Raw genomic sequence first — 12,546 nt, forward strand, 5'->3', positions numbered from 1 at the left:
CGCAAAGGGCATGCCATACAGCCGGATTAGCATATCCATATCGAGCTAACTGACTTTGAAAAAAACTCGCTACGAGAGCTCATTGCCCTCTTGTCAATAAGTGTAAAGCATCCGATGAGACAGCTTGACTTGCTGAGATACGAGATAGCCCTGACCATGTCCGCGCTGGAAAAACCCGGCAGGTGGTGTTGAGCTGTCTACCTAGCTCAGCACCTTGCTTGCAACGCGAGCTTGGCAATATACATAGAAAAATTATACGTGTGTTGGTCTGCCTATTAGTACCCCCCATTCTAGTTTGTTTCGGCGTGTGATAAATCAGGTCATCAGGATCAGTAGAATATTACCGCCGGCGGGCATTATCCCGAATGAAGAAGGCGGTGCCAATTCGATTGGCATATTTCCAAATTCTCACTATGAATGCATGTAATAATTTAGGCGCTCCGCTCGCGTGGTGGGGGCTTGGAAGATTTTCAAGATGGTGGCTTCGTTGGCTGCACAGAGTGCGATTATCTATCTCATCAGAATAATCCTGATAGTTGGTGTGAAAGGCTGAAAGTAGACCGGAACAGCAGCCATGGATAGTCTGTAGAGCACGTTGCAACGAGGGCCGGGCATGTCGGAGGATTGTCTGATTATTTATTATATTTTTTTTTAAAAAAAATTCGTTAGGGAGTAGTTACGAAGGATGAACTTGACAACGGCTTAGATCACGTGCGTAGTTATTCTGCCGGAACCTCAGCCAATGACTACAAAGGCGGCAAGTCGTTCTTGTCCGAAGTCAGCATTCCATACATCCACCAATCAGAAGATGGCTATGCGCACGCTAGTTCCCGATCAATTCTAGCGCAGCCCTACTGTTACTCTTCGGCGTTCGCAATTCTCATTGCAGCGAATGCTCTCGTTCTCTCGTTCTCTCCTAGCCCCTCCCAACATAACCTCTTCTGCTTCTACAGTTGTACCGTGATGCATCTACCTGCTAACTGACGGTCGGTTCGGTGACTCGTGTTTTGTTCGTTGGCTTTGAACCCCCAGAAAAAGAAAATAGATTCCGAAACTGTAACACTGCGTGACATTCAACAAATCGAAGAGCAAATCGGCCTATAGCACAAGCACGTTGGATACAAATAACCCATGCATGAAAGACGCAGGAACATGCATTATTAGATTGATTTATCAGCACGTCGAATGACTAGTAAGTTAGGTGGTAGTTTTCCCAGTAAGGCAATGCGCATAAGTTGATTCGTTTGCATGCGTTCTGCTTTATTAGAGTAGCATTTGGGCTTAGGGCTAAAACAAATGGACCCTGCCTAAGAACGCCACGTGCGGAGCACGAAGCAACCTTGCGGCCTTCCTGAGATTGCGTTATATTATCATATAACATAAATTATATCTATATGGTTAGTATGTGCAAGACTCGCAAGGCTTCTGGTGCATTTGGCGTTGGAAGGGGCGCACTTGAAACGCTTCCTGTACTGCTAGACGGTCTAGAATGTTTAATGATCTCCTTAGATCTGATTCTAACCTATTACCTATTCGTTTTTAGTGACTATGCTATCCATGGATACCGATATCTCCTAAAGTTAAAGCTCTTACTAGGCTCCTAGTCACGGTAAACAGTTTCTTTTAGGTTATGGAATTAAGGTGGTGCCTGGACTATATACCCAAGTATTAGTGCAGCTTGAGTGACATAGCTTTGGTGGCGTCACCAGGCAAAGGGGCGAAGTGTACGTACCCGTCCTGTCCCGAGTCCTTTTAGTCTTAGTTCTGTGACCAACTGCTTCTTCTTCTTCTTACGATCGTGCTGAACGTTGGCCATGTTATGAAAAAAAAAAAAAAAGGAAAAGAAAAAAGGATACGTACACACACTCGGCGCTGCTTTGGTTGCTAAATCTAGCCGAGTATGTATAACGTAGTAGGATCCTTTGCCGGGCTCTGTTCCCACAGTATAACGAAGACAATCAAGCAGTAACAAAGTGGTTTGCTCTTCCATAATCTTCAAAGTAGAGCCTAGCTGCGGTTCGTATTGCAAGGCTAAGCTTTTTTATAGCCCGCAGGTAGTTATGTCAACAATTACAAACGAATTGATAGCGAAAATTGCCCAGTAGTTTCATGCTAGCGCTCTACTCCCAGAGAGATGTATCGGTCAACCAACAGTGGAGATTCTTTGCGTCATGAGGGTTGCATATTCAAAGTCATCAATAAGAAATAGTCCTTCAACTTGATCGAAGCAAGCATTGAAGTTGGGCGTAGATGGCACCGTGACATTGAATTAGGCGTTTAACGACTATTGCAAACTCTACTCTAGTGGAAAGTACTAGCAAAACCCGTAGGCCAGGAATTTTAAGTTGAAAGTCATGAAAATGGAGAATTATGGCAAATCTTGGAATATAAAATGGCCCTCATCCCCCTGGGATTAAACGACTTTTTCTTTTCTATCCACGACCACTCAAGGGAAGCACTCAGAAGCTCAATCACTCCTTCAATTCTATCATTCCTTAAGAAGTATATATACTTCATTCAATCCCTTTTTGTTTTAGCAACCATGAAGGCTCAAACCATTGTCGCTGCTGCCGCCGCCCTCTTCGGCATCACTGCCAAAGCTACCTTCTCCGGCACTGGTTTCGGAACTTGGTACTATGACCTCGAGGAGTCTGAGATCTGTGGCTACGATGTTTCTTCCTTGAACAACGGCAATGCCCTCTGTGGCTGGTACACCGCCAGGACCCTCGAGCAGGTTGGTTCCGAATACCTGGTCGCCATGAACGACACCCAGCTCAAGGAGGACCTTACTGGCTACTGTATGTCTATCTTTCATTACCTGTATAGCTAAAAGAGAATCTTCTAATAAGCCTTTACAGGTGGTATGCAGGTCATTGTCACCGTCAACGGTGTCACCTCCGACCTCCCATTTTTCATCGGTGATGGTTGCCAACGCTGCTCTGAGGGTTCTCCCGACGCCACCACCTACAGCGAGAGTGGTGCCCCTGGCTTGGACTTCAGTTACCCTGCCCTGAACGCCTTGTCTGGTGGCGAGGCTTGCGACGACGGCTACATCGAGATCAGCTGGGAGATCACCGACAACAAGATCTACGACCTCTTCGACGCTTAAATGAGTGTGATCACATCCATCTACAGTCATATAGTAATACATATAGTACTATAGCACCTACCTAGGTAGGCATGGGCCAACCATTTAGTCTGCACCGAGTGCGGTCTGAATCAACTTCGCTTCAAGTCATTCATTCACATATTGTTATCTCAATTGAGCGTACCACATGTACATATCAAGGGTACCATATGCTGTACATATCAAAAACTTGACAATGCTTTCAATGATGCACTGCCATATACATATTTTTGCATACTTTTGTCTCTTTTCTTTCCAAGTATTATTCGCAACATAGCCCTACTTGGGGGCAAGGGCATCAAGGATCTCTCCATAGGTCTAGTAAGTGAAACTCCTGATGGGCATTCTCTATCTTTATAGACCTTTTCCTCACCAGACCTTTGACAAAAAAAGGCTTCAAGAATCCTACAATGCTTGCTGAAGCCCGATTGACAATGCGACCACTTCCTACTTGACAGGGTCAAACTAGGAGCTTACTTAACAGTCAAGATTCTCTTCAAACCAAAAAAAAAAAAAAAAAAAAAAAAAAAAAGGGTGTCTAGGTACAAGGGCCATTAACAAGTGCATTTACTTTCACAACGAGAATAAACAATACTCGTGCCAGCACATCTTCCGCAAAGAAAACGACTTTTCCCATCGAATCAGAGCACGACGACACGATCCCCTCAGATCCACCACTGCGTTTCATGCTCTGATGGGGTCTCATCAATATGCTCCAGCGTACGATAATACTTTCCAGAGAAACGATCCTTCGCCGGGCTAGAAGTGCTGCCACTATACCGTTTGCGACTGCTGTTACTGCTGCCGTTACTCCTTTTGGATGAGGAGCCCAGCGTCGAAAGCGGCGACAAAGGCTGCGTGTCCTGGTTTAGGAGCTGTGTGATCTTCTTGTGTAATACCTCTATCTCGGTTTCTCGTTCCTTGAGCAGCTGTGTGAATTGCCTTGCGTCGCTTTTGTAGCCCTTGATATCCTTCTTGAAAAGACGGATTTCGTCGCGGTATTTGTGCACTTTGTTTTCTAATGTTGCGTTGATGTACTCTAGCTCTATGATTCGAATCTTGAGGTTGGAGACTTCGCTGGTGTAGAATGGGCAGTCGTTGAGGTGGTGATAGCTGTTGTCGAATTTTGAGGATGGGGAGCTGGGGTGTAGATGTTGTTCATGTTCATGTCCATGTTCATGATGATTATTGTGATTATGATCTTGTCTGTCCTCGTGGATGTCGCTTGTGTTCATTGGGGGTTGTCTTGTATCTGCTAATGCTCTTTCGGCTTCGTGTTCATAAGCTGGAGACGAATCAGGAAGCTGAAAATCAAATGGTGGTTGTTGATGATGGTAGTTGTTCGCTGCCCTGTTATTTTCACCCTCGGACCTCTTATGTCGATGAGTTTGTGTACGTTGAAGATGGCGGACACTGTCTTCCTCTCCGCTTGATTGCGATTCATATTTCACGGAGAAACTCCTCTCTTTCTTCTTTTCAATTGCAACCCCAAGATATTAGTAGTAAATTTTAACCATTTGATCGTATTAATGAAAAGAGTTGAAGAATAGCTTACATGAAAAACTCCTTCGTCACTGGTCTTCTTTCGTCGTGTTCCAAGTCCAACTCCAGCTATGCTCGTTGCTCTGCTCGTGGTTCTCTCAATACCCTCTGCCGGCGCATTTCCTCTTGTTAAAGACCGCATCCACTCAAGCCACGACTTGCTGTTCCTTGTGCTATTTCCTGTTTGCCGCTCATGGTCTCGCAACGACTTTGATGTGGTCGAATTGGTCAACTGAGGCAACTTTTGAGCCATATCAAGACGTTCGGTGTCACGAGCTTTCCGGGCTATATCAGTTAAGTAAAATTTGTCAGAGACCTAAGTTAGAAGCCTTGTCTTTGCAGCTTAGGCACTTGAAGGATGTAATACGAGAGGAATTGTGTACAAAAGGGGTAGGGTATATATATCTTCGAAATGGACTTTTGGGATACAACGAATCACAAATATTGGAAGTCCTCGTATGCTTTCTAGAGTAAATGGTATGTTTCCTTACCAAAACTAATGCAGTCGAACAATCTTTATTTGAGGAAGCGGTCTTATGTATAGGTAATTTCTAGCAGCGCGAACAGTCAATGCCGGCCACGAACAAAGGAGCTATATTTGTCCGTAGCTTCAGCAACCGCCGCAGATATTAATAGATAATTCAAGTCGAAGATTAGAGTTATAACAAAGGACTCGTCTCTAGCTAGCAGTTAGGTTATAGGTTTCTTTACATGCTCTAACAGAAGAAAACCATGTGTATCCGTGCTGCGTATGCCACAGCGTTTTCTTTGGCAAATTGTGGTCTGAATTGGCGCGCGCATAATGGACCTAGCTGTAGCTTGTTAGAGACTAATTCCAAATAGCAACAATGCATCTCAACACTGAGCGTGAGCGTACTAAGCTATCAATCAATACCTGACCATTTCAAGTGTTGTCCTTGATTTCCTGCGTTGTTTCTATTTATATCATCACATGTCACGTGTGCGAACCGACTTCTTCGGGGATTTTGAAAACAAACAATCGAAACAACTTCCAACCGTCCATCAATACTATGCACCGCTTGAGCAGTTAGCTGGACTCACAACGAGTCCTTACGAACATTGCAGAAATACTTCACTTTGAGGGCTGTACTATGCATAACATATTGGCAAATGTCAATGTTCCGGTATCGTCAGGTTAAAGGCTGGTAGATTCCAGACCGAAGGAAAGCAGCGATGGCCACAGCATCGGGCTTTGTCAAGGGTATCGCATGGGAAATTGAGTCCCCCTTTCTTGACGTGGATTACGAGGCGCGGGATGCTTTAGGCGTTCCGAGCTTGAAACACCTAGCGACAAAGAAAATACTCAGCGATCAACGAAATTTGGAATTGGAGCATTTTCGCCATATCCCTTGGCCGATTGCGGAACAACTATGGCAGTATCTGACTCGAAGGTAAGACTGGGACGATATACTGGTTATACGTACCGCGTGGATATTATTATCTTTGTTTGCAGAGAGGTATAATGATGATAACATTGCGATGAACAGTGGCAAGCGGACTTTGCACATGTGGAAAATATTTTGCACTGTTTATCCTGATCAATTTCGACAAGTATCTCAATACTGCAAATTGGGAATGAGAACCCCTTCGTTTCCTCTGGCTGGATACATGGGTTTGGTCCAAAGCTCGAATTGTTGCTGGGCCACTTCACTGAGCATATGGACCCAATTTGCACGGGTACCGGAGCTAGTCAAACTGGCTGAGATGGCCAACCTCGTTTCGCTGGAGATTAATACCCCATACACACACAGAAATGAGGATAAAGACATGGCTGCCCTTAACGACCGCATTTTGAGAACATGGAGCGAGCTTGTTGAAACATCGAGAGCCTTTCAACACCTTCGGGTTCTAAGATTATATTCGCAACAAAACCTCACAGGGCGGTCGTTTTGCTACTTATCCCAACTTCCATCACTGGAGTACTGCGTATTGGCGATGTGTGACGGGATGACACAGAGATCCGCCGTGAAATTGGCCAACTCACAGGGATGGTTTGTCATTCAGGATGACCCCAAGCACGCGATGTTCCAGTTTTCCCCATGTGATCCTTCAAAAGCCTTTGATGGTCACAAAGAATGGTACATCAATCACTCAGATGACTTTGTCCCATCTTCTTTGCCTAAGAATACCCCGCTTCTCGAATTCTCGGTAGGACAAAGATGCGAGAGGCTAAAGGAGGGTGACGTGATCACTATGTGCCGCAAGCTCGATAGCCACAATTCTCACGCCAAAGGGAATAAACGCAACTTCGGCGATACAGTCTCGCCAAAAAGGAATGACGCCGCTCTAAAGAAAGCAAGAAAGCCGGTCATGAAACAGCGTGGCAAAGATCTCTCTGGGATGCTCGCTGAATTTGTGTAGATAATCCCATACAGACCCAGCGAGCTATGTGTGCATAAAGCATAGGGACTTTCGTAAAATATAACCTAGTTGATCTGCATCCAATATGCCATGTATAAATTATCCCTCGAATTGTGCATAGGATAATCACACAACGTAACTACGCATTTTGCTCTTTTATGTATATCAGACGCTAGAGAAGCTAGCGGGACGACCCGCTCTCTGCCGGGTCGTCGCTGGTGGCGGTGGCGGTGACAACATCAGGCACTCACCTCCAAACCTCCATCCAGGTCGTCATTTTCCAGTCAATTCAAAAATCCTGAAGATTCCGCTGTTGACTGCATCTGAAGAAACTCGTCCATCGCAGCAAAAGTATCAGTCGCCGTTTAGCGAAAGCGCTGAGAATGGCGGATCAGCCTTCTCGCGTGGGGCAAGATCCTACCGAGGCTGCTGCTACTCCAACTAATATTTCTTCGCCACGAACCAGCAACGATTCTCGACCATCGACTGTCACTCGAACTCCCTCAATTCGTCTTTCCCACATCACTCAATCGCCCAATACCTCCCACCGACAAAGCTTCACCGAGGCCCTTCGTAACACGCCGCAGTCACCCCGAAATCGTCGCCAGCCATCGTTGACTCAAGCTGCGATTCAAGGGTTGATCGACAATCCCCCTGCTCGCAAACCCGCCGACCCTGCTTTCAATGGCCGAGACTGGCGGCAGATATCGATCGGGGAGCTCGTCCGGCCGACTGATCTCCGTTTTGTCGAATTGGACACTGGGATTGAGGAGGCTACAAATGCGAGTTCTTCCTGACTTGAGGCCATTAGGTTGCGGATTGACTGACGTTCATTTACATAGACTCTAATCGACAGCGATGCCAGGGTGCTTCTCGTACGCGAATCAGTCAATGATAAATCTCCTGTTGGAACTTTCGGCTATAGTGACTTGAATGCGTACCTTTTGTTGGTGGTTGGATTAGCGACGCCCACAGAATCGCAGCTCACGTCTTTCCAAGAGGTTGCTCAAAAGGCCCGCGAGGGAAGTAAAGTACCTTTGAAGGATCTCAGAGATCTTGTTCCCAGAGAACCCCTCACGACATTGCCACAGTCGGCCAACTTGATGACAGCAGTTGAAACATTTGGCGGCGGCGTGCATTCCATTGTCGTGCTGAAAGAGGGTAGCAGTGAAGCAATTGGCATTGTCAGTCAATCCAGACTAGTCAAGTTTCTTTGGGAAAATGGTAGCAGTTTTCCCATTATAGATCAGCTCTACCCGCAACATCTGAAAGACCTTCGGCTGGGTTCACAGCAGGTGATTCAAATCAAGTGAGTGGTCGCGCATCTACATGCATCGCAGATAAGATTCTGACAAATTACAGTGGGGACAAGCCTCTATATCATGCTTTGCAGCTCATGAATGACGAAGGAATTTCCTCTCTGGCAGTAGTAGACAACCAAGCAAACGTTGTTGGGAACATTTCTGTTGTTGACGTTAAGGTATGTCATATGTTGTTTGGGTTTTTTCTCATTCAATAAGTACTAATACTTGAACAAGCTTTTGACTAAATCAACATCGCTGCCACTTTTGCAAAATACATGCATTCATTTTATTTCAGTCATTCTCTCGACTCGGGGCTTGGTCGAGGGCAAAGACTCTTTCCCAGTGTTCTATGTGACTCCAACATCGACCTTGGCTCATACTGTGGCTAAGATGGTGGCCACTACGTCTCATCGGTAGGGGTTTCACTTTTTAGGTTTAATTGTATTCATCTGACTGACTTTGCATACATAGTGTATGGATAACCGACCCGCAATCGCCATCGTCGTCTGTGCCGGCAACACCATCTGCACCCTCGGCCCATTTTCCTGCCAATCCCTCAACAGACAGCCATGCGATTCAGAGTCCACTAGTTCAACCAAATACTGCTACGATTCCAGCCTCTGGTGGTAATGGGCCTACACCGCCTCCCAGCTACACTCACCCTCATCACCCAGTCCCACCTCAGGTTTATCAGAGCCCATCATCGGGATTGCCTCCCACCATCGCGCCGGCGGTCCCGGCTGCTGCACTTCCCGGAGCACGACTGTCTGGTCGTCTAGTTGGAGTCATCAGTCTAACCGACGTCTTGTTTCTGTACGCAAGAGCTAGCGGCCTAAGTCCGAATGACCCAGCTGAGGCTCGCAGTCACCGGCGACGAAGCAGTAGCTCGAGCTTGAGTATTCGCAAAAGCGGAGATGTCGGGCGAGAGCTTTTCCGAGGGATGCAATAAATCCTTTCTTTCTTTTCTTAGCGGATAGGAATGGTTGGTGCGCATTATACGACAGAAGGGATTTATCTCAACACCGATGCATATAAATATAATCGATAGTAATTTTACCTCTATTCTGATCCAGACAAGAAAGTAAGCCTGTTAGATTAACATGGAGTGTTCAGTCCACTCCGTACTAAGACTACCACCACTGGTAGTAAATGCACTATACGAAGATACTAAGTGGACAACCTTGGTCTATCCAATCAATAATCCATAACAAAAATTCCATGCATCGGCTCAGTATTCCCAAATTCTCATTCGACAATTAAAAACCGATTCGGAAGGTCGGAAGGGTGTGGCTTGACCTAGATAGATAGTGCGTGATAGAAAGGCGTGATGAAACGGAGACATCTAAGTCGTTGATGGATTGCTTCCCCCACCTTACATCATATCTATATACATTGTCACGAGAACAGAATGTTCAATAGTAAATGGGAGTACATCCGTGGAATCTCTCACAAAGTTTACTTGCATAGTTTTACAGGTAGGGTTCGACCCTTCTTTTCGATAGGTAAGGCAGTCTGTTGCATAGGTTTGCGTAGTTGTTTACCTTGGTACGATGCACCTTTTTGAATCGCCAAAGTTGGGTTAAGTATTCCCCTCACTGCCTGACTATTTCTCAAAATCTGGTTCTTTTTTCTTTTTCGGACAGTGGAGTTCTTTTAAATCCATACTAATCACACTCATTGTGGGCTATTTTGGCTATAAGAACTGCCCCTCTATATCCGTCTTAAATCAATCCTATTGTACAACAGAGTAGTATCTATGCATCACGTACTGAGTACGTACACTTGGCCTGTGCGCACCCAAGAATAAGCTCTTCCCTTCTCCTCCACTCACACTGCAACAAAAGAAAGTGGATCCCGCGATCGATCGCAAATCGCCCAACTGTGGATCCTAACTGATTATCTCATCCGTTAGGGCTGCATAATGCATCCTTGCTCTGAACTCCACTTTGGGCTTTCTTGGCAGGCAAAATGCACATAAACGAGAGGGTCTGGGTAGCTGCTTAACCTAGGTAGGTTTGCCCTCAAGAATGGGTTGTTGCTGCTTTGGGTAAAAGCTTTGAAGCAATTCTCTTTCTCTATCTCTCTGATACAACCTCCCCGAAAGGATAACAGCTGTGCTACTACGTACCTCTTACTAGTAGCTAGACATTGAAGATTACTAAAGTCTAGACCCTTTGTATCTACCTATATCCGGTGTGCCTATACCTAAGCTCTCCCAAATCGGAAACACGTTGTTTTATAGGCCGACGATATTCGCCCCTCTTTTTCCTCTCTTCAAAGATAATTGCGTAATTTCCTTACTATGTATGACATAGCCTTCACCCTCGTTCTGTAGAATCAATAGATCGCTCAATAAATCGCAACAAACACTGTTCTTAGCAATATATTCAGTCATGGAAAGTCACGCAACCTACCATTGTTTCTCAGCAATACATAAAATTTTTCTTGATCGTGTTCCGTGGGCAAGGCCGGTCTTGCGCGTAGAAAGCGAGGCTTTTTGAATTTTCGGATGATTCTGTACCTATGTCTACCTAACTTGACTACCTAGGTTATAACTCTATGCGTGCACCAAGGTAATAAAATGAGTAGCTTGGCTGTTGTATACAACCAAAGTATAAGGACAAGGTTGGGAGCAAATTGAGTTGAATATTTTTTCTCACACATATTTACATACGCCTGAACAGAACTAGAGACATGTACATAATAGACAAGACCGGGACTTGTAAAGTCATAAGAACAGTAACAAGTAACTAAAGAAAATAGCAATTATTAATCTCTCCATAAGCGCCTCGCATCGGTAAATAGTTCCGGGCTAAAATAATCCTCATGGGTATTTGCTTTCAAATCGCTGAGCTCGCCACCCAATACCAGTGGAGAGGGAAAAAAAAAAAAAAAAAAAAAAAAAAAAAAAACAACTGTGAGCAATTGGCTGGTGGTAAATCCAGTCACGTTTCACCGCATTATAAGACAGAGACATAATTTGTTATGTGTGTATGAGTCTCGACTAGAATCCGGGTTCGTTCAACTCAAAATCCAGGCTATCCAAATTCATGAATTCATCGTAAGGCGTATTTCCCATAGGGATCTGCCATAGATCCTCCACGCTATTGGCAAAATTGAAGAATTCATGGTATTCCGGATCTGGATTTTCAGAGACTCCGACCAGCGCCTGTTTGAAATCATTTACTCCGCTGGTCTGGTCCTGCAGAGGCTGAATGCCCTGGGCTGAAAACCCATCGCCACTGCTGTTTTGAGACGAATTACTAGTCATCGAGGGCGCTGAGAGGGCTGGACTAGGCAAAACATTGTCCTGCAAAGCCGATGATACACTTTGGCTTGGGTCAACTGGCGAAGGTGTCGCTGACAACTCGCTAGAAGGTGGGGAGCTCGTCTGACAAGCAACTAATTGCTGGACTGCTGGTGCGACCAACTGTGGATGCTGGTACATGAATGCATCCGGGAATGATACAAATCGCTGTCGTGGTGGCGGATATGACACTGTAGGACTCGGTTGTGCTAGAGAAGCAGTCCTCAAATGTACAGATTGTAGTTGATTTGCAGGCCGATACGAGTTGGTCCTTGGACTCATTGAAGGGGACACCAACCCTGTGCTTTGGTTCATATCGAGATATGAAGGACAAGCCAAAGGCGTCTGCACGTAGCAGTCGCTAGCCGGGGTCTGGACGTACGAGGACTCAGATGGAGACGACCTGCCGTATAAATTGAACACGGGGCTTGTTGGGCTCGGTGTGGTGGCAGTGGTGGCAGTAGTGGTAGGCGAGACTGGAGTTGCGGCTTGGCTAGACATGTCGGGGAAATACGAGTGGGTTGAGGACACAGAAGAGTTGCGCATTTTTTGAATACCGCCATGGGGAGAAATACGAGCTGGGGTATTCTTGGCCATCGTAGCCATGAGATGACGATGGAACTGTGCTTCCAACTGGCTGGTATGGGCTTTGAGCAACCTTAATCGCTTTTCCTGATAGCGTTCATCCACTTCCTCGTACATGGCTTCTTTTTCGACAATCTCCTTGGTGATATGGAGAGCCTTGCCAGTACGCTTCTTGTGGAGCATAGAAGCACGATTTGCCGACTCAAGTCGGGCATCTAGGCTTCGATCCTTGCGCCGAGAGGCGGCTACGAATGCACTGTTGTCAAATCAGTATGACTGGAGTTGAAACTTGGGGGGGG

General features: G+C 45.8%; 5 protein-coding genes across 5 annotated transcripts in view; 3 read left to right on the top strand and 2 right to left on the bottom strand.

The window, feature by feature from the left end:
- Positions 1-2,542: 2,542 nt before the first annotated feature.
- Positions 2,543-3,109, top strand: UA08_05608 (hypothetical protein; the record flags this gene model as incomplete). Its single annotated transcript, XM_020267897.1, has 2 exons — positions 2,543-2,798; positions 2,859-3,109. 2 exons carry the CDS (start codon positions 2,543-2,545, stop codon positions 3,107-3,109), a joined length of 507 nt encoding a protein of 168 aa, XP_020119187.1.
- A 683-nt stretch (positions 3,110-3,792) lies between these two features.
- On the bottom strand, positions 3,793-4,922 carry UA08_05609 (hypothetical protein; the record flags this gene model as incomplete). Its single annotated transcript, XM_020267898.1, has 2 exons — positions 3,793-4,599; positions 4,683-4,922. The coding sequence occupies 2 exons, from the start codon at positions 4,920-4,922 to the stop codon at positions 3,793-3,795; spliced, it is 1,047 nt and encodes a 348-aa protein (XP_020119257.1).
- Positions 4,923-5,863: 941 nt separating this feature from the next.
- Positions 5,864-7,051, top strand: UA08_05610 (hypothetical protein; the record flags this gene model as incomplete). Its single annotated transcript, XM_020267899.1, has 2 exons — positions 5,864-6,081; positions 6,178-7,051. 2 exons carry the CDS (start codon positions 5,864-5,866, stop codon positions 7,049-7,051), a joined length of 1,092 nt encoding a protein of 363 aa, XP_020119260.1.
- A 383-nt stretch (positions 7,052-7,434) lies between these two features.
- UA08_05611 (Protein sds23) lies at positions 7,435-9,304 on the top strand (the record flags this gene model as incomplete). Its single annotated transcript, XM_020267900.1, has 5 exons — positions 7,435-7,797; positions 7,894-8,360; positions 8,414-8,531; positions 8,590-8,768; positions 8,827-9,304. 5 exons carry the CDS (start codon positions 7,435-7,437, stop codon positions 9,302-9,304), a joined length of 1,605 nt encoding a protein of 534 aa, XP_020119182.1.
- A 2,055-nt stretch (positions 9,305-11,359) lies between these two features.
- Positions 11,360-12,546, bottom strand: part of UA08_05612 (hypothetical protein) — a gene marked incomplete at both ends in the record, with an annotated part of 1,392 nt that continues 205 nt past the window's right edge. Inside the window, one exon of the mRNA XM_020267901.1 lies at positions 11,360-12,503. Coding sequence (XP_020119183.1) covers positions 11,360-12,503 — 1,144 coding nt within the window. The remainder of the gene's footprint in view (positions 12,504-12,546) is intronic.

The sequence above is a fragment of the Talaromyces atroroseus genome (genome assembly GCF_001907595.1).
Source record: "Talaromyces atroroseus strain IBT 11181 chromosome Unknown scaffold_7, whole genome shotgun sequence".
Classification (NCBI taxonomy): Eukaryota; Fungi; Ascomycota; class Eurotiomycetes; order Eurotiales; family Trichocomaceae; genus Talaromyces; species Talaromyces atroroseus.